This window comes from Armigeres subalbatus, chromosome 3, assembly GCF_024139115.2.
Source record: "Armigeres subalbatus isolate Guangzhou_Male chromosome 3, GZ_Asu_2, whole genome shotgun sequence".
Lineage (NCBI taxonomy): Eukaryota > Metazoa > Arthropoda > Insecta > Diptera > Culicidae > Armigeres > Armigeres subalbatus.
Window position 1 is genome coordinate 58,895,428 of NC_085141.1, and position 22,194 is coordinate 58,917,621.

Below are 22,194 nucleotides of genomic sequence, written 5' to 3' on the forward strand. Positions count from 1 at the left end.
CGGATCTACTGGAGGACCTCCGGTGGCCACCCAGGTTCACCAAATTGGGTCACCACAATGATTTGTTACTCAAAGTACGATAATGAAAAGCTTTGGAAAAAACACGCACTTCTAGGATGAATTCCATGAATTGACAATTTTAACGGACGTTCCGGATCTTTTGGAGCACCTCCGGTGGCCACCCAGGTCCGCTAAAATAGCTCCCCACAATCATTTGTTACTCAAAGTACTACGAGGAAAAGCTTTGGAAAAAACCGCACCCTTTTATGATAAGTTTCATGAATTGGCCATTTTTACAGACGTTCCGGATCTTCTGGAGCACCTCCGGTGGCCACCCAGGTCTACCAAAATAGGTCCCCACAATCATTTGTTACTCAAAGTACTATAAGGAAAAGCTTTGGAAAAAAACACATCCTTTTATGATAAGTTTCATGAATTGGTCTTTTTTACGGACGTTCCGGATCTACCTCAGAACCCTCGGTGGCCACCCAGGTCCACCAAAATGGGTCACCACAATCATTTGTTACTCAAAGTACTATAAGAAAAGCTTTGGAAAAAACTGCATTTTTTATAATAAGTTTCATGAATTGGCCATTTTTACGGACGTTCCGGATCTACTGGAGGACTTCCGGTGGCCACCCAGGTGCACCAAATTGGGTCACCACAATCATTTGTTACTCAAAGTACGATAATGAAAAGCTTTGAAAAAAAAACGCGCACTTCTAGGATGAGTTCCATGAATTGACCATTTTTACGGACGTTCCGGATCTTCTGGAGCACCTCCGGTGGCCGCCCAGGTCTACCAAAATAGGTCCTCACAATCATTTGTTACTCGAGGTACTATGAGGAAAAGCTTTGGAACGCACCCTTTTATGATAAGTTTCATGAATTGGCCATTTTTACGGACGTTCCGGATCTTCTGGAGCACCTCCGGTGGCCGCCCAGGTCCACCAAAATAGGTCCCCACAATCATTTGTTACTCAAAGTACTATAAGGAAAAGCTTTGGAAAAAACCGCATCCTTTTATGATAAGTTTCATGAATTGGCCATTTTTACGGACGTTCCGGTCCGGATCTTCTGGAGCACCTCCGGTGGCCACCCAGGTCTACCAAAATAGGTCCCCACAATCATTTGTTACTCAAAGCACTATGAGAAAAGCTTTGGAAAAAACCGCACCCTTTTATGATATGTTTCATGAATAGGCCATTTTTACGGACGTTCCAGATCTATTGGAGGACCCTCGGTGGCCACCCAGCGCCACCAAAATGGGTCACCACAATCATTTGTTACTCAAAGTACTATGAGGAAAAGCTTTGGAAAAAAACCGCATTTTTTTTATAATAAGTTTCATGAATTGACCATTTTTACCTTACAATCATTTGTTACTCGAGGTACTATGAGGAAAAGCTTTGGAACGCACACTTTTATGATAAGTTTCATGAATTGGCCATTTTTACGGACGTTCCGGATCTTCTGGAGCACCTCCGGTGGCCACCCAGGTCTACCAAAATAGGTCCTCACAATCATTTGTTACTCGAGGTACTATGAGGAAAAGCTTTGGAAAAAACCGTACCCTTTTATGATAAGTTTCATGAATTGGCCATTTTTACGGATGTTCCGGATCTACTGGAGGACCTCCGGTGGCCACCCAGGTCCACCAAAATGGGTCACCACAATCATTTGTTACTCAAAGTACGATAATGAAAAGCTTTAGAAAAAAAACGCGCACTTCTAGGATGAGTTTCATGAATTGACCTTTTCTACGGATGTTCCGGATCTTCTAAAGGAACTCCGGTGGCCACTCAGGTCTATCACAATGGGTCACCATAATCATTTGTTCCTCAGCGTTCGATAATGAAAAGCTTTGGAAAAAACCGTACCCTTTTATGATAAGTTTAAAAAATTGACCACTTTTACGGACGTTCCGGATCTTCTAGAGGACCTTCGGAGGTCACACAGGTCCATCAAAATGGGTTACCACAATCATTTGTTACTCAGCGTTCAATAATTAAAAGCTTTGAAAAAAACCGCGCTCTTCTAGGATGAGTTCAATCAATTGACCACTTCTACGGATGTTCCGGATCTTCCGGAGGGACACCGGACCGTGAAATAACCAGGAATTGTGTTGATCCATGGAAATGAACAATGGCTGCATTCTAATAGAATTATTGCTACGTAAATTAATGAGCATTTCCAAAATCACCCTTCGAGAGGCAAGAAATCACGCCAAAAATTGGCCTAAGAATCTATGTTCCTTCAACATCGATTCCTGGGAACCAGAATGTCCAAACTGCAAAATTCTGCCCGTAGCGACATCCGTGGATTCCATACCTTCAATTTGGTTCCAAAAGATTGAGAATCGGTTCGAAAATGAATTTTTGGGAGGGAATTCAATTTTGGGTCATTTTTGACCCGCTAATGCACAATGTGTCACTTTTTTTGTTGTGGCGTTCCTAGAGGTCGCTGATAGCTGGTTATCACCCCAAAATTTTCATTTCCAAAAGTTAGGAAAAGTCAGAAAATGTCAACGCCCTATCTCATTTGATTACAAAGCTACAACGTTTTTAAATCATCTCTGGGCCAAAATAGACCCCAATGCACTAGGAAGGTTAATATTATAACGGGTCATATTTCAAATGATATGGTCGCTTGCAAATAGTTACGTATTACGGAACGACGCGAAATTCTACAATAACAAGTAAATAACTTGAAAGGGTTAGGGTGTCGAATTACGATTAGGCGTTGTTAGATCCGAAGAATTAGATACCTACTACCTGTTGTAGCACTTTCTTAAGCAAAAAATGCGCGGTCGTTATTCTACGTGAAATAGTTTACTCGATTATGCTCGGTTGTTTGGACAGCATAAAAATAAAGGTTCGTTAGGAAAGTAAGCTGACACCTTGCTGCGGTTGGGGTGTTCAAATTATCAAATCAGCTTCTTATAAATGTAACAAGACCAAAACGATGGATTGGATTTAAGTTATATGTTTTTGCAAATTACACAAATCGTAACAATTTTTGATCACCCTTAGTGATGGGGTTCCAGCTGCGTCTGGATGAGCCAAACGACGATGTCTCGCCTTCGTTCAAGTGACGACGAAGCCGATCAGCCACAGTCTATAGCAGGTTGGCAGGTTTACGCGCGCCGACATGGAAATGGAAAAGCGGAAGAATGCATCGATGGCTTTTTATAAAAGCCTACGGTCCAGTGAAAGGTGTCGTTATTGTTTTACCAGTGCACCTTCGGTTGAGTTGTGCCTGGCAGTGGTTCTTGGTTGGTCAATTCAATTCTGTGATCGTGGTGCAGTGCGATGAAGACTCTTGTAAGGATTTGGATATTGTTTAAATAGATTAGATTGAATAATAAGCAAACTAATAATAATAATTGAACTGATAATTGAATATTGGGTGAAATGCTAGTGATCATCGATATGTAAAGGTGAAAAAAAAAGTTTCTAAAAAAACATTGGTTCAAAATGGTTCTCGGGAAGCAAATATCTTCAATAAGTGTATTTACTACAGTGAACTCTGGTCTTCAGGGAATCATAATAGGAGTAACGTGCATAGAACATGGCGCTTAAAACTGTGAAATTACTGTACTTTGGAGTGTGCTCAAGAAAATGCTTTCATGTAGCAATGATATTGATTCTTTATCCTTTTTGCCTTTCTCGTATACTAAGTATACGTAAAGGCTATATGATCACTCCGAAACCAAACTTTTGATAGAAGGCTCGGAGACCCATAGTGTTATATACCAATCGACTCAGCTCGACGATTTGAGGTGATGTTTGCTTGTGTGTATGTATGTATGTGTGTGTATGTGTGTATTAGAGTGGGGCGCAGTTGTATGGAAAAACGCAAACTTCGTCCGATCAAGTTAGATCAAGGTTTTTCTGAATCGTTTTGGGACCCCAATCAACTGTGCAAAATATGGACTCGATTGGTTGCAACCTCGCATGCCGCATCGCGTTTTAAATATACATGGAGATTAGTATGGGAAAACGTACTTTTTTACATTTTTGCTCTTAGCGGCTTCAATTTATCATCAATCACGTGACTCAATACGTTAGCATCTAGTCTGGAAGATGCTGAAAGACTTTGCCGAAGAAGGTACATAGCTGGAAGGTCTACAAAAAATGTTATTACGTTTCGAAAATTGTAAACCATATGCAAGAAATCAATGTTTCTGCCAGCACTACCGGACAACCTATGGTTCTCGAAGGGCAAAATCCATCTTCCTTCTCGTCGGATTTTTTTCTTTGTGAAATGATTCCGGATAGCTCCCATTAGCTCTAAAGCCCAATAAGATCCATTATTTTGAAATAACACTCAGTTAAATTATTGGTCTACGTAGTACGGCAGTGCTGGCAGAATAAACGATTTTTTGCATATGGTTTGAACACTCCATGTTCTAAGCGTTATAACTTTTTTCGTGGATGTTCCAGCAACGTGCCTTCTTCAGCAAAGTTTTTCGGCATCCTTTGGGTTATACTTTAACGCAATGTGCCACTTGGTTTACGATGAACTGAAGCCTCTATTAGTAGAAATGCAAAAATATACGTTCTCCCATACTAATTTCCATACAAACTTCAAACGCGATGCGGAAAGCGAGGAAGCAACCAATCGATCCCAAATCCTGCACAGTTGTTCAGGACCCAGAATGGCTTCGAAAAACCATTGATTTGAAAAAATGACCATGACGCCCCACTCTAGTGTGTATGTGTACAAAATTTTGTAGACACACTTTTTGGAACTTAGCATTGGCCAAATTACTCGCAATAAATTCCATTCGACTGAGAATCCTGTCCCATTGTCTGCTATTGAAAATTGGCCAGATTGGACTATGGGATAATACGTTATGGCCAAAATACTATTTTCTATGTGCAAAACACATGCTCAAAAGCATTCACTCATGTTTTTAAGTATTTTTTTTTGCGCGAGAAAGACACCAACACCGCTAGGTGGATTAATCAGGGTTTTTATGTATTGTATTGAAAATTCTTCGACTTCCCTTATCTAAAAATATTTATGGGAATACCTTTATTTTTTTCTCTCATTCGAGACCGGCCACAACTTTGGTATCCGAGTTTATCCACAACTTCATTTTTTTCACGATAAAAGTCCAACAAAATGGTGCTTTTTTCGTCCCTTTTCATACCATTACGGTAGATTTGTATATAGAGATTATACCAGAACAAAAAATCTTGATGACACCTTTCTTTGGGAAAGTTGTTTAATTTCGATACACATAGTTAAGTTTGCCATTTTAAGGTGTTTTTAAGACATATTTAATTGCCGGTGGGACTTGAACCCACTCTATTCCATTGAGTACATGGATGTATTACAAATTATACAACAGCTGCGCTTGCGAGAAGATGTTTCATATCCAGCTAATAACGATGGGATATCAGTCAACTCCCTGTATCCAACGAATCTGCTTAGATGACACCTGTTCCAGAAATAGCCAACAACAGGTTTCTTTGAAGTGACCCTTCGGGAACCGGCCCCAAGGTGGTCAGATCAATATTCACGCTCCATATTAGCAATATGGGTATCAAACTTCAGATTTTTTCAAGACAAATGGAATTACGACATCCGGAGATGCTTATGGGGACATAGGCTACCCTGGAATCAGTTCCGAGGCCCTTGAGGAAGCCTCCGGAAGCATCAAAATCGGCCATGTTTAGAATGTCACAAATCATGGCAATATGGATATCAAGTTTCAGCATTTTGCAAGAAAGTAGAATTATGACATCCATATTTGATTCAGGGGATATTGACCACCCTGAGGTTAGTTCCGAGGTCCCTGGGCGAGCTTTCGGAGGCGTCAAATATGGCCATTTTCAAAATATCGCAAACTATGGTAATATCATCGGCGTAAATAAGGAGCAGCTAGGGGGGCTTAGCCCTCTCTAGGAAAAAAAATGAGTCCCTCCCTAGGGTTTGAAAAGTTAGTAGTGATATTAGTTTCCAACATATAACATAATGATAAAGCGGCTCTAAAAAACACTTTTTAATTTTTTTGATGGACCGCTCCCTTGTTCCGTTCTTTTCGACGCCCTGATGCTTTGGACAAAATTTCAGCCATATCGATCAACGTTTGGGCGTGCTAAGCTCGTTGTATGTTTATATGGGAAAATATTCAAAGAAACATCGAAAAACAGTGATTTACGGTTAAATGGCAGTAAAATGCTAATAACTTTGCCGAGTGAATTCTCATCTTCTCGAGGCTTTCAGCATAACATTCTGTATTTAATTATACAAGAACTGAATGAGTATCATAGTTATTCATCGTAAATAGTGCCATTTGATAGCAAATCACTGTTCGATGTTCCTCCATATAAACGAGCAATTTTGTCCAGAGCATCAAATAGAACGAAAAAAAGTGCGGTTCATCAAAAAAATTTAAATTAGTTTTTTCCATACTAATTCGAGCCACTCTAATGATGAATCAAAGAAAAAGTTTGAAGACAAAAGAAATGAGTGGAAGACAAATGAGCTTGTTTTTCATTGCTGAGAAAGATTCCTGTGTGGCAGTGAAATGATACTTTTTGTTAATAATGAAAAGGTAATTATCCAATTGATTTGAAAGCATCAAAGTATGCTTGATATGAACAACAACGGAGAGCCACAAAAATATCAATCAAAGCAATCGTGATACTTTGCTAGAAGTCAAAGACATGTGGTCAACCATCACGGACTGGAGTGACAGTTTCCAGAAGACTTCCGCTTGCTTAGCAGCATGATAATCTCCACATTCCCCATCAGCATCCGAAAAGGATTCTAATCAGAACCCGAGAGGAATTCCCGTCAGAATCCGAGAAGAATTTTTATTGAAATCTCTGAAGAATTCCTTTCAGAATCATCGAAGTATTCCAACCGAAATACAGAAAAAATAACACTGGATTTCTTTCGGTATCGTTGATGAATACCCTTGAGAATATGTGGGGGATACAATGCATAATCCATGGAGGATTTGCATCATAATCTCTCGGTGATTTACTTCAGAATTCCTCCGGAATCGTTCGAAGACTTGTTTCGGAATCGGCCAGATATTTGCCTCCGAATTCCTTGTCGATTTGTTTCAGAATACTTCGACGATTTACTTCGGAAGCTCTTGAAGATTGAATTCGGAGTCTCTCGACGTTATGCCTTGGAATCTCTCCATCACCCCTTATCCATAATCGGGCGAATTTTCAGGACATTAGCTTCAATGTTTCGGAGATGGCTTTTCAGTCTTAACAAAATCAAAACACTATTATTCTTCCATTTACTTCCACTATTAACTTTTTTATGTATCAACAAGCAGATACGTATTTTGTTTCCTACTTGGAAACTATGATTCTCGCTTAACTTTTCAAAAGGACCTAAGTAACATTTTTTTCATGAAATAATTTTAATATTGCAATCAACAGACCAATATGAAATGCTTTGATTGCAGTACTCAAATTAATTTACGAAAAAAAATGTTACTTAGGTCCTTTTGAAAAGTTAAGCTAGAATTCAAAGGATCTGAAAAGTTTGTCTTTCCCTGCTCAATATCTTGGCTACGCACATGGTAGATTTGCAGAACATAAAATGTTAAGCCTGATAAATGTTCAATGAAAGAATAATAAGCAGTATATGTAATAGGCCTCTTCATGTTTTCAAAAAGTATAAAAAATTTACCCGGTTAGCCCAGAATCACAATGCTTGTTCTAAAATAAGCTTCCTGTCAAATTTTCAGCTAATTCGGATAAAATTTCGAAGTGGCTCAAGTCGATTTAGTGTTTTTAGGCTATTTTCAATGTTGAAAAAAATATAACAAGAGATATAAACGCCAAAATTCATCGCAACAACCTCTAAATGGAAGCTTTTGGTGTGGCTTACAAGTCTTGTGAAAATTGCGATTCGTTCACGTTTTGACCATGTTAAAGTAATTTTCAAGCTTGCCTAAAAAACTGTTTTCTTTTAAAAGTCGATGTTCTACAAAATTCATTGATTTATTACATATCATTGCTTATTCGTGTTAAGATTAACGACTGGAAAAATTGTTGCATCAAAGATCTGGCTATCTCAGTCTCTGGGTTGATCAAAACGGCTATATTTTGAATTGCGCGACGTTTCGGCAGGATGTATTCTGCCTTTTTCAAGGAAAAATTATCAGTCAACCGTCTTCCGTTTTAAAAGATATGTCGGTTTCATGTTTTTGGGTTTCTTGTATGCACCACAGTTTTGAACATTAAAAATAATAAATTAATTAACAGAACGGAAAAAACATTGCACACTAAACAATACTCAACGACTGTTTTGAAGATGGTTATTATTTTTAATGTTCAAAACTGTGGTACCTTCAAGAAGCCCAAAAACATGAAACAGACATATATTTTAAAACGAAAAACGGTTGACTGATAATTTTCCCTTGAAAAAGGCAGAATACATCCTGCCGAAACGTCGGGTAATTCAAAATATAAAACTCAAAGACTGAGATAGCCAGATCCTTGATGCATTGCTTATTTGTTATATTATTATTCCTCTTTTCACCCTGGACATTTGAGTAACATAATTGCCAATGTACGATTTAGTGTGAAATTCTTAAAAATCAGAAGCTGAACATTTGTGATAAATTTACACGTTGGGATTTTTTCAAACAAGTTATTCGAACAAAGAAGCATTGGTTTTCGATGAAATTTGATGCTTACAACAAACAACTTCCAAATTTGGTTCATTGTACCATATGTTTGTATGCTTTTACCATCGAGTGCATCGTAGAAACAAGTGAAATCAAAGCATCTTTGTTCGAACAACTTGTTTGAAGAAATGCTAACGTGTAAAGTTATGACAAATGTTCAGCTTCTAATTTTTAAGAATTTTACAGCACATTGGCAAATATAGAAGTAATAATATAACAAATTAGCAATGATATGTAATAAATTGAAGAATTTTGTAGAACGACTTTTAAAAGAAACAGTGTTTTTATGCACTTAAAAGCTTGAAAATTTCTTTAACATGGTCAAAACGTGAACGAAACTAATCGCAATGTTCACAAGAATTGTAGAGCACACCAAAAGCTTTCTTTAAGAGGTTATTGCGATGAATTTTGGCGTTTTTATCTCTTGTTAGATTTTTTTTAAAACAAAAACACTAAGTCGACTTGAGCCACCTCGAAATTTTACCCGAATTAGCTAAACATTTGACAGGAAGCTTATTTTAACATAAGAATTGTGATTCTGAGTTGACCGGTTGAATTTTTGATACTCTTTGAAAACATGAAGAGGTCTAATATGTATCTTTATATCGAAAACTAGCTTCGTAAGTCATACGATGAAGCGAAAAACGCAAAAGTAAGCGCAACGATGCGTAACGCCGCCCTTAGCGTCTGCATTATGCAATAGTTAGTAGGCAACTCACTCATTTCTTTGAAGGGGAGAAGGATCGTATAGTTGAATGGCTCATTGAACTACTTTCCGCAAGTGCAGAAAATATGTCTGCCGTATTTCATTACATGACAGGTTGGCCTAATTCCATCGATTCACGTAACCTTGTACATCTTTTTATTTTTTCTCCTTCCAGTTCCACATGCTGTTTGTTTTGGCCGCGGTCTTGGCACCGGTATTCGCCGGGTACAGCTATTCGAACTTTCACAGCTCTCCGTACGACGAGGAAGAAAGCATTGAGGACAATCTTTCGTTGGCCAGCGACAGTGATGAGGTCAATCATAACACGATCTTCACCCAGTCGGAAAAGCATGCAACCTACTCGGTGCCGATCTATCAGAAGATTGGTGTGCCGGTTCCGCATCCGATTCCAGTGGCAGTTCCACAGTACGTAAAAATCAACGTTCCCCAACCTTACCCGGTTCAGGTGAACGTGGAGCAACCGATCAAGGTTCCGGTCTACCGGATAGTTCCAAAGATCATCGAAAGACCCGTTCCTTATACAGTGGAAAAATCGTACCCAGTTGAAGTTGAGAAGCCGTTCCCGGTGGAAGTACTGAAGAAGATTGAAGTTCCCGTTCCCAAGCCATACCCGGTTCCAGTTCCGATTTACCGGCATGTTACGCAAAAGGATAACTCACGTCGTAGTTGGCGTTGGTGAAGCCATGTTTTCTAGTTTTAATGCTAAGTTATTTATTATTTTAAACACATTTGTTATCAAAAAGAATATGAATTTTATAAAAAGATATTTTGATTTCAATCAGAAAGAAATTGTATTGTATACTCACTTCTATCAAAGTACGGTAGCCACGTGTACTTTTCGCCTTTTACCGTGTCGTTATCATGTTCTGAGCACTGCTGTGCTCGGAATGATGGGATCTCCTTTGGGCAAGGATCGGTGCTGCAAGTCTTATACCGAGCACGTTCTCCTGTGCAAAACAGCCCACCATTCGCCGGTGACGGGTGGTCGCACTCGCGTGTCTGTTTGGCGACTCCACCGCCACAGTCTCGAGAGCACTCACTCCACGCATTCCACTCGCCCCAGCCTCCGTCGACTGGTGGCGGAGGATCTTCGACGTCTACGCACTGCTGATTTTGGCACCACTTCCGCTTACCACAGTGGGTTCCGGGAGCGGCGGGTCGCATCATGGTCATGCAGACCTCGTCCACCAGGCACCACAGCTGAACGCAGATTTCATCCAGCTTGGAGCAAACCGTCATTTCTTCGTCCGTTGAATTGAACTGCAGGCGGCACTGAAAGTCAGCATTGTACATGGCACCCGGTGGAAGGTCTGGGTAGCTGTACGTTTCCTGCTCACTCGGAGGATCTTCGAGGCATTTGCCAAGGCCGAGACTGTCGAGAGAAATGGAATACGTATCGAATACAGTATGTAGAAAATTATTCAGTTCTTTCCTGTGGAATGTCTTCACTTGTCATCAGAGGAAACCCAAGGAACAAATTTTACAGTTCTGTACAAAATAAGGGCAAAATTTTAATACAAAAATGTATTTTTCTCATACAGATACTTTATTGTGAAATTTAAAACCAATAATAGCTGTATTACAATCTACCAAATTTGCATATGCTCAAAAGCTTTTGGAATTTACTCTCTCTTGAGCTATCGTATTAAAGTTTCTTATTAAACGTTAGTAGCTTTTTCGGTATTAAGGTAAGTACTTACTCCAAGAAATGTGTAATATCCCGTCGGCTGCAGTTGGACCAGGACACCTGCATGGTGTCCGCCTCGAAGCTGGGTGTCATTATATGCAAGATGGGTCCTATCCGGTGATCGCAGCCTGTCTTCGCCGTGTCGTGATACATTCCAAAACTGAAACGATACAGTTAAATAACATATAAAGTGGAGGACGATACGGTGTACAGTTGGCGATGGTGAGCAATTTTTATGGCAAGAGAGGTCTACATTTAGGCGATCCTCACTTTCAGTGCGGTAAAATCGGCTTGCGGTACTCACATAAAAGAATCAAGTACCGCGCGTCCGCTTGAAATCTGATTTCAAACAATACAGGAAAACAGCATGCAAAAGATAAATAAGTCGGTTATAAGTTATAACTTCCAACCTACAGATTAAAGAATTGCAACTATCATCCAATTTGTCACTGTAAGCCTCAGCTGGAGTGCTAATTCACACATCACAGCAAATTACCGGTGACCAATGCCTTCTAATGTATAGGGGAAGGGGGGGCAATATGCCCTAGCTAAGCAAACACTGCTCTATTGTCTTATTTGTAACGCTATTCATGGGTATTTTTACATTATGCATCAGTTCAACAAGATAGCTAGATGATGCCATTCAAAAATTGTCAAAAATCTCAATCATATTGATAATATTCACATTTCAAAAAAGTGGTGATATTCTGTTGCCGGAAAACTCATGAGGCAAAACGCCTTTTAACTAGCAGCTCCTAGGGAACAAAGTACCACGCGTCGGCGAATCAGCATTCTAGTATGGATAGTCCGTGGAGACGCAAGTATTTTGTAGGTTATTGCCACTAGGGCGTTTTGCCTCGCCAAAATGTAAGATGTTTCTTCAAAATGTGGAAATTTTTGGTTTTTCCGACCTTCCCATGCACTATTTTGAAACTTTCTGCGCATATCCTACATAATTTTAAATCTAGTTTTGTTACGGACATCTTAATGGCGGTAAATATGAGGGAAACCACAAAAGGCGTTTTGCATCGGGGGGGCGTTTTGGGGCCTCTTCCCCTATTAATCGAGTTGAAACCTTAAGACCATGCGCACATATGAGATTTATGGCGGTTTACGTAGCATAAATCAAAACCGGTACGTCATCATATCTACTAGAACCGATGGAGCAAGCTGATTGCTAGCAGTGGACATTGGAATCCGATCCGGACGGAGTGCCAAGTTCAAAGTGTTGAAAAACTGGCGCCTGGTAAGCCAGTACGGAAGGTGTCCGATAAATCATTCTGTGCAACGCGAAGTCGTCGGCGCGGCGGTGTGCCGATGCACTTGGGTATCAATTGCAATTGAGATCAGAGCTCCAGTTGAAGTGCTTGAGGATTGCCAGTTTTAGGAGTTGTTTTGTTTTCATTATGGCCAATTAACCTTTCCGCACAGTCATAGAATCGTAGGTGTGGGCAGAATGAAATGATTAGTGGTAATGGAGAGCAATTAGGGCTTGATTTAGTGACTGGTTGTGTTTCAATATATGAATAGTTTGAGTTGCGCAAAGGAAATTTTTCCAGGAATGGATGAACAGTTCTTGAACTGCCTGAATGACGCAATGTTTAGGCTTTCTCGTATATTTAGTATACGTAAAGGCTATATGTTCTCTCCAAAAACAAACTTTTTATAGGAGGTCAGGAGACCCATAGTGTTATTTACCAATCGACTCAGCTCGATGAAGTGAGGTGATATATGTGTGTGCGTGTGTATGTGTGAATTGTATGTATGTGCGCAAATAAAATCACTAATTTTTTGGCACTTACGCTTAATCGATTTACTCGCAGCAGGTTCCATTTGACGGGGAATCATATTCCATTACTTACTATGAAAAATTGGCCAGATGAGACTGTGCGATCTAAAGTGATGGCCAAAATACAATTAAAAAATACACGCAAAGAAAATCTCACTGAATTTCTTTTAAGCTTTTTTAGTATATTTAATACACGAGAAAGGCACAACCACCGATAGGTGGATTAATCAAGGTTTTTTGGTTGTAGTTTTAATGGCAGCAAAATAAATTTTGGAAGCGTCCACAAATTACGTAACGCTTAGAGGGGGGAAGGGGGTTGAGCGAAGTGTGACGGTCCATACAAAATTTTGAGATGTTTCATACAAGATATGTCACATAGGAGGGTGGGGGGTGTTGAAAATGTCCATCTTTTGCGTTACGTAATTAATGGATCTTTCCTTTCCATTAAGAATTAGAAATTTAAAATAGAAATGATGAAATCAGGGTAGAAGCAATGAACAAATCTCGGTTACTTATTGAAAAGGGCATATGTGATTCTGTAAACAAAGATTCAAACATTGATTTCTCCAATCTGAAAGCACTCCTACACAAATCATCACCACAGACAGGTAAGGGGAGATTTCGGCTACCTGTTCGTGATGTTTGTTTTTGTGCCATAAAATTGGACAAATCGACGTATGAATCTTTGTTTACAAAATCACATACGTCCTTTTGAATAAGAAACCGACAATTATTTTTTTTCTAAATAATGCAAAATCTCCATGTGCATAATAGAATTTTCCAAAAATCCAACACATGTTACCAATTTGAAACGCAAAAATTACAATTGAATAAGAAAATTGTATATGAAGGGTAAGTGTATCGGTTTTGGCTACCCTTAGTGCCTAATTTGGCCAACCTAGAAAAATGCATATTTTCCTAAAAAAATATCCAGCGGTTTCAACAGCAAAGAAGCATTAGGAATATACAGTCAAACCTCCATGAGTCGATATTGAAGGGCCCCATCGACTCATGGAAACATCGAGGAGTGGTATAGAAAATCCTTGGAAAGCTGTTTGAATGGACCATCACCGTTACCCAGAAATATTTTTTAGTATGCATAATTTGCCTTCATGAGTCGATATCGAGATATAGAACATCGACTCATGGAGGTTTGACTGTATCTCCTTTTAAAGCTAATAAAACCATCGGAAATTGCTTCATTTTTTGAGTTATAAACTAGGAACATGGCCAAAACTGGTACAGTGCCCCTATTGTTATTTTCAACTTATTTATGAAAATTTTGTAAAATTGTATTGCTAATATCATTTCTGTTTTTAGAAAATTCTATTATGTTTATGAAAATTTGCCTTTTAGGGAAACTTTATAATTATGTCCAGCTTCTACCTTAATTTATTTGTTGGCAATTTGACAATTTTGTCATTTTGCCATTTGTTTTTGGAAAACTCCGAAAATTCTAATAAAAATCACTCCGAAAGTATTCTAATTGGCAGCGTGAATCGCCGTGGAGATTATTTATGCTCGCGTTTGTTTTAAAAAATACTATATAAAATTTTAGGAAAAATCGTATTTGCCTTTCCTGAATTTTGCCCAGAAAATCTTATGAAATTTTATGACCAGGAAAGTCGAGACAATTTCCAAACGGAAAATTGCCTAGACCGGCACTGGGAATCGAGCTCAGCCATTCTCAACATGGTCTTGCTTTATAGCCGCGCATCTTACCGCACGACTAAGGAGGGCCCAAATTTGTCTGATTGCATCTTGGAAATTCTTCTGAATCCTCCTGATTTTTTAAATGAATTTCTCTGAGAAAGATTTCACTTGGAAACTCCGAAGATTTTCTTGTTGAAAATCAGGGGAACTTCACATGGAAATTCGGAAGAATTTTGGATGGAAATAAAGAAGAATTATTTGGAGCGGAAATTCAGAAGAGTTTTCTGCACAATTCTCAAATCGTGGAAATCCCGAAGGATTCAAAGATAAAGAAAGAAAAACAATGAATGATGGAAATTCCCAGCAAATCCCATAAATCATTGTGATTTATCTATTCCGCAATTCCCAAGACTAATCATTTGCCCCCAACTGCTGTGAATCTCAATTACTCTCGATTAGTTTGGATTCAGTTGCAACTTTGCACTGAACGCAACCATGCGACATCCGCCCATGATTCATACACGCTTTGCGCATTTAGCCGCGCGGACTGCATCGTCAGTCGAAATTGACTCCTCGGCGCAACGCTGTCTGACATCGACAAAATTCGATTCGTTTGAATATCAGGTTCCATCAGTCGGTATGCCGCCTCCAGCGCGCCAGCCGGAGAGGCCACCGAGCTTGTACCGCTGTGACTGGAATACACATTTTGCTAATTCAAATTTATGGCCACACACTTGTTAGTTGCCGTAGGCTGGTAACTGGTTGCACCAATCACAGGGCGCGCATGACATCATGCCTGGGTTGCCCTTCTATCTTATCGCTATCTTATCGAGCAGCGATGCACTAATAGCCATGAAGGCGCGAAAAAATTACCCTCCGGCGGAATAATTGAATAAGTAATGTCAACACGAATTGATCAAAGCGCTACTTCAGTTGCGGCTGCCTAATGGGATGCGTATTAACCCTTCTTGGAACGACTTTTTTTCCTTTTTACATCCCTTGTGATACCGTTCTGATTCATATTTCGAGCAGTTAAGCACAACTTCCAATGAATTTACACAACTTTTTTTACATCTCAACGCGTATTTTGCTAGTGAATCAGTTTTTCACTGGCTCATAAATTCAAATGTTTTGGATAAAATGCGTTGAGGAGCGGACCTTCCTTAGCCGTGTGGTAAGATGCACGACTACAAAGCAAGACCATGGTTGGAAGGTGGCTGGGTTCGATTCCCGATCCGGTCTAGAAAATTTTCGGTTTGGAAATTCTCTTGACTTGGGAATAAAAGTATCATCGTGTTAGTTACCTCATTAATCAGGATTAATCAGATTTTTAAGTTAATTATAGCTCGATTGATCTATGGTTACTCGTGTAGACTTAAAGACCTAGCTCCAGCGATTTATGTCCAGCTTCAAAATTGGAACAACTTTGGGTTTTTTTCATTTATCTTGGAGTATTCCAATTGAAAACATTTGTCAAATAACCCTTCTCATTTATTATTTTTCCATTCCTCTTGTGTTTTTCACTTTTCACTTCTTATTTCTCACTACAAATATTGCGCTTAATACTTCTCGCATATGCTAACTTTTTGCTTCTCATTTTTCACTTATCACATCTCATTTTCCATTTCTTACTGTACTTTTCACTTTTCAATTCCTTCCTTCTCGATTCGCTCATTTCACTACCTTATTCCCATTTTACACAATTCTCGCTCAATTTAAAAAATATTTTGTTCTTTTTAGAGAAATTCTCGATTTTTACTTCTTACTAGTCGTAATGAGCGATTGAAAGTGAGAAATGAGTCACTTTCAATCACTCATTACTTCTCACGTATTACTTTTTACGTTTATTTTATCACTTTTCAATTCTTACTTTTTAATTAATAATAATTTTTAAAATCATTTATGGAACACGCCCTTGTCAAACTATAACATCCACAGTCATAGAGGAACTAGGTTTAAAATGCGCCAGTCAGTTAATACGAGCCATTGCGTTTTCTGGATCAATAGGCTACATTAAGTTACAAAATCGATGGCAGCTGACGTCCAAACATCTTTGTAGAAGAACGAATAGAAAAATAATGGTCAAGACATCTATGATAAAATATTTTTTTAAATTTGTATCCGCCTTTTGATAAAATTTAAGCTTCCGTTCCCTTAAGATTTTTTTCACTAGATAAAAACATATTTTCAATAATCTTTGCGTATGTCTGGAAGAACAAACTAGTTAAGATTGTGCCAAGTTACTAAAAAGTTTATTTTTTATTTTTTTTATGTCTTTATTAGAGAGACTTTCAGCCCGAGGCTGGCTCGTCTCCACACTAAAAAGTTAACTTTATTACATTTTTCATAGAAAAACACACGTTTTAATAAAAACTTTGCATGCAGGATAAAACGCGCCAATCAGATATGCTTGACTAAGGATGTCATAGTCTGATAAGGGCGTGTGTCACCAATAATTTATTTTTTAGTAATTTTCAGCTAAAAAGTAAAAAAGTAGGAATTAAAAAGTGAGAAAATAAAAGTGAAAAGTGATGAGTGGGAAGTTATGAGTGATGAGAATTAAGATGTTAGAAACAACAAGTGAGAAGTAGGAAGTGGGAATGCCACTAAAAAGCACTCAATTTTTTTATAATCAATCGGCAGTTGTAAACTGGGATTTCGGATATGATAAGCGAGGATTGGGATGGGAGAAGCGAGAAGAAAGAATGAAAATTGATAAGTGAGAAGCGATACGCAAACATTAAGAAGAGCGGAAAAAGGTGTTATCAGTGAAAAGCGAGAAGCAAGTAGTAGAATGCGAGAAGTAATAAGCGAGATACTTCGTGTAAAAAAGTGAAAGGGCACGTAGATGAATATGAGAATTGATAAATTGGATGTGAGAAGTTAGAAACAATACGTGAGAGGTACAAGGTGGGAAGTAAGGAGTCAAATTGGAGAATAGAGAAAGGAAACCGCGAGAGAAGAGACGAATTCGACAAGTGCGAATTAGCGGGGCACGAATTAAAAAGTGTCGAGTTAAATGGTGTCGAATGAGCGGGGTTCTATCAGAATAGAATTTTTTCAGCTTAGATTTTTTTTTCAGCATAGATTCAAGAAATCCCTGGAGTAAAAGCCCTACATGCGTTACGAAAAATCAATCAAATTGTTATAAATATGGTACATGCCCTTTTAGATGTGTAGAATAGAATGAATCAACGTAAGAAGTTCTCAGTCTTTTAAGAAATACCAGGAGTTAGGTCTCAGGAACAGCACGCGTAACTAAAGATCAATCAAACTATTTGAAATATGGCACATTAGAGTGATTCAAATTTTGACTTTTTCGCTGCCTATGATTAAGCATGTGCCATTTGAAGGTTATATGAAAATTACTATGACAATTGCCGCTTATTCAAAGGATCGTTTCGTGAAGCAGCCTAAAATCTATTTGAATATATTAAACGCATCGCCATTACAGAATAGATCCTAAGCTGCAAGTCAGCTGTTGTTGCGAAGCAATCTGATTTTTTGTGAGCAAAATTATAAAGAAAACAGAAATCCTCATTATTGATATTGATGTTATTCTTTTACTTCTTAAATTACATTTCCCATAATTCAGTATATCCCTAATAACTTTTGTTGGCAGCATCAAATCGTTTAGCAACAACGACGATATTTTCCCTTATTAAATTTTCTATGTTGCTAACGTATTCATACATTTTTAGAGCTTAATGGGCAATGATGTGGAACGGTTTTTCACAAAAGTCACTGTTTTCATAGTAATGTTCATACAAGCTTCAAACTGCTTGTGCTCAGTTAAATTACATCCAAATTAGCTAAAAATCTAGGACGATAATTCAAATAGCAAATGTCATCATTTAAGCATAGAGGAGCATAAAAGTCAAAATTTGAATCACTCTAATTGCACATGCCCTTTAGGTGTGTATAATAAAATGTGTCAAGAGTAGAAGTTCTTAGTCATCCACAAAATCCCTGGAGTTAGGTCTTATGATATATACGCGTGCAGCCATGGACCGAGGAGAATGGAGAAGACAGGCCACTCCGGCCTTAGTCTGGTAATAAACCAGGTAATAAATAAATAAATCTACATGCGTAATTAAAGAACAATCGCACTGATTTGATTATGGTACATGCTCTTTTGGATGTATAGAAAAGAATGAGCCAACGTAAGAGATTCTGAGTCATTCACGAAATACCCGGAGTTAGGCCTTAAGATCAACATGCGTTAGTAACTAAAGATCAATCGAACTGTTTCTAAAATGTAACATGCCTTTTTGGATGTGTAGAATAGAATGTACCAATGGCAAAGGTTCTCGGTCATCCGAAAAATCCCTGGAAATCCCACAGCTCAGGATCTTGGCCATCCAAGAAATCACTAGAGATAGGCACTCAGCCCTACACGAGTAATCAAAGACAAATCGATGGACTTTAAATGCAGTATATGCCCATTATAACTTGTAGAATATGATGTGCCTACGGAACAGATTGTCGGTCATCCAAGACACACCTTGTTGCATGCATTCATTTTTTAAGATTTATGCTAACGTAAGAACTGTATCACACACACAAAACGCGACCCGAGACTGGAAACAACACTTATGGTTCTAACAAACGAAAAAGGATTTTTAAAATTTACCCTTTTGTCGACCGGTTTCGATGTTGCCCATCTACAGGACGTGGTCCAACTGGTTACAAATGGGGACAGTTACACTTTTGTACTTCACACAGTACACGTCAAAAAGAGATGGCATTCACATTATTTTTTGTTTCATCAAGTTGAAAAGGGATGATGATATTGGTGCTTCATCTTCGTTCATTAGCGGCTGTTCAGCGGTGGAAATGTACAAGGACTCCCAGGCATAAAGATGGGAATATTTTCGAATGCATTTTATTAGCTTGGCTTGCTTCCAATCTATAGAACCTCCAAATCACATCGATGCCTACCTAGCTGTGGCAGAAACATGTATGAAACAAAACTTTTTCATATTCAGGGGTAAGTTTTATAAACAAACATTTGGTATCAGTATGGGCAGCAAGCTCTCATCACTTCTGGCTGATGCGTGTATGAGCGATTTTGAAATAGAACTGGAAAGAGAAAAATTTGCCCCCCGAATATGGAGACGTTATGTGGATGACATCTTCGCAATAGTAAAAGAGCGCTACCTTCCACAGACACTCGATTTGTTGAATTGCAAACACACAACAATCAAGTTCACTGTTGAGAAGAAACATGAAGGATCTCTTCCTTTTCTGGATCTTTCAATAACAAGAAAGGAAGACAACACACTGAAATTTGGCATTTACCGTAATCTACCGATCGGTATATCGTAACGGAATCAAACCATTTTGTTGCACAAAAACAAGCCGCTTTCACTCGATGGCGCACTGGTTGTTCAGCATACCGATGGAGAGGATGGATTTTGAAGCGGAGAAAAGGAAGATCCACGAAGCAGCTAGGTTGAATGGATACGATGATTCGTTTGTAAAATCCTCAAAAAACACGAAAGGAAAAAACACCGTCAGAACGCCACTAAACTTCAGCCCGAAAAGGAAGTGGTTAGAAGAATTAGCTTACCCTTCTACCCGAGGTTGACAAATGCTGTTCTGGCTACCCTAAAGCAGCATGGTTTCCAGGCAGTCTATAAAAGTGAGAACACTTTGAAGGATCCATGACTCGAGCGTGGCAGCACACACTAGTGACCAGAACCACACCATAGATTGGAAGCAAGCCAAGCTAATAAAGTTCGAAAGTATTCCCAACTTAATGCCTGGGAGTTCTTGTACATTGCCACCGCTAATGAACGAAGATGAAGCGCCAATATCATCATCCCTTTCCAACTTAATGAAACAAAAATGCTTACTCTTTTGACGTGTACTGTGCCAAGTACAAAAGTATTACAGTACCCATTTGTAACCAGTTGGACCACGTCCTGTAGATGGGCAGCATCGAGCCCGAAACCGGTCGACAAAAAGGTAAATTAAAAAAATCCTTTTTCGTTTGTAAGAACCATATGTGTTGTGTCCAGTCTCGCGTCGCGTTTTGTGGTTGTCTTGGATGACCAAGCACCTATGCTGAGAACACGATTTCTTCTATGTATCACAAAGGGCATGCAGCATATTCGAAACAATCCAATTAATCTATGGTTACGTATGTAGATTTAAAGGCCTTATTCCAGGGATTTCTTGGATGACCACGAACCTATGCTGTGAACACATTCTCTACTATGTATTCTCAAGGGTATGTCTCCTTTTTCTTTCTTCATTGATATTACATCCCCCACTGCACTGGGACATTACCGCCTTGTTGCAGCTTAGTGTTCATTAGGCACTTCCACAGTTATAACATACGAGGTTCCTAAGTCATGTTACCATTTTTGCACGGCTTACACGATGATACTTTTATGCCCAGGGAAGTCGAGACAATTTCCAATCCGAAAAATGTCTAGACCGCCACCGGGAATCGTACCCAACCACCCTCAACATGGTCTAGCTTTGTAGCCGCGCATCTTACCGCACGACTTAAGACAGTATGTACCATGTTTAAAACAATCCAATTGATGTTTGGTTACGCATGTAGACCTAAAGGGTTTACATCTCTTCTATGTATCATAAAGGGCATGTGTCATATTTGAAACAATTCAACTGATCTATGGTTAGGCATGTAGATCTAAGGGTCTTATTCCAGGGATTTCTTGGATGACCAAGAACCTATGCTGAAAACGAATTCTTTTCTATGCATCACAAAGGGCATGCGTCATATATGAAACAATATAATTGATCTATGGTTACGCATGTAGATCTGAAGCCTTAGTCCAGGGATTTCTTGGAGGGCACAGAGCCCATACTGTGAACACATTCTATTCTACGTTTCACTATATTCGAAACAATTTTTATAGATCATTGGTTACTTATGTGGACTTTAAGATTTTACTGCAGGATTTTCTTGGATGCGTGATACATGTACCGTGAATAGAAAAAAAATATGCCTCCGTAATGCACAACGTCACATGCGCCCACCAAATAAATTATAGAATAAACGTATCTTGTATCCACACATGGTACACGACAAGCAAAAAAACCCCATCAGCTTTCATTTGAGTGGGAACGAGAACATGACTTTTCATCCTTTTCATCAATTGATACTTGATTCTGCTGTCAGTTTCACTACTGTTTGTTTACATTTTTGGACTGGCGCGTTTTAGCTTCGGGTGCGTTTTAACCCGCATGGTTTGCGTTTGCACGAAAATGCAGCGCTGCAAAATAAAATCGTTTTCACTTCGAATATAATTGATTTTTCGTCCGTTTTATACATGGTAAGTTAAATAAGTGAGTGAGAAATTGGAAGTACATACTTTCGATTATTATCATCGATAAATTCGAAGATTGGCTTAAAGCGGCCTGCCCAACATTCTCAAGTCACGGGCCAATTTTCAGAATTAACATCTGCTGGTGGGCAAAAAAAATATTCGACAATTTTTTTAAAATTTTCAAACATTATTTTTCCAAAAGCGCTTAAAACTTCAGAGAAAAACTTAACACGATTGAATTGCATTCAAAAAATCATTTTTTTACTGCTTCAATTCTTGAAATGTGCTGGGATGAGATATGAGTAGATAATATCGAGATATGAGTAGATAATATCTATTTGAAACATTTCGGATGCATTTTAT

The 22,194-nt window shown here is 38.7% G+C and overlaps 2 protein-coding genes across 3 annotated transcripts in view; one reads left to right on the forward strand and one right to left on the reverse strand.

Annotated features, from left to right (window-relative positions):
- The window catches only part of LOC134227642 (A disintegrin and metalloproteinase with thrombospondin motifs 7), a 128,773-nt gene that overhangs the window by 9,466 nt on the left and 97,113 nt on the right, over positions 1-22,194 (reverse strand). The window contains exons 9-10 of the mRNA XM_062709276.1: positions 11,099-11,245; positions 10,205-10,770 (exon numbers count right to left, since the gene is read on the reverse strand). Of these exons, the coding sequence (XP_062565260.1) occupies positions 10,205-10,770; positions 11,099-11,245 (713 nt within the window). The remainder of the gene's footprint in view (positions 1-10,204; positions 10,771-11,098; positions 11,246-22,194) is intronic.
- LOC134227643 (MAGE-like protein 2) lies at positions 3,216-10,142 on the forward strand. 2 transcript variants are annotated; one of them, XM_062709277.1, is made up of 2 exons: positions 3,216-3,323; positions 9,553-10,142. In XM_062709277.1, exons 1-2 carry the CDS (start codon positions 3,312-3,314, stop codon positions 10,075-10,077), a joined length of 537 nt encoding a protein of 178 aa, XP_062565261.1. In that variant the 5' UTR covers positions 3,216-3,311; the 3' UTR covers positions 10,078-10,142. The 2 variants fall into 2 exon arrangements, with proteins under 2 accessions (XP_062565261.1, XP_062565262.1); XM_062709278.1 differs by having other exon boundaries at positions 3,302-3,439.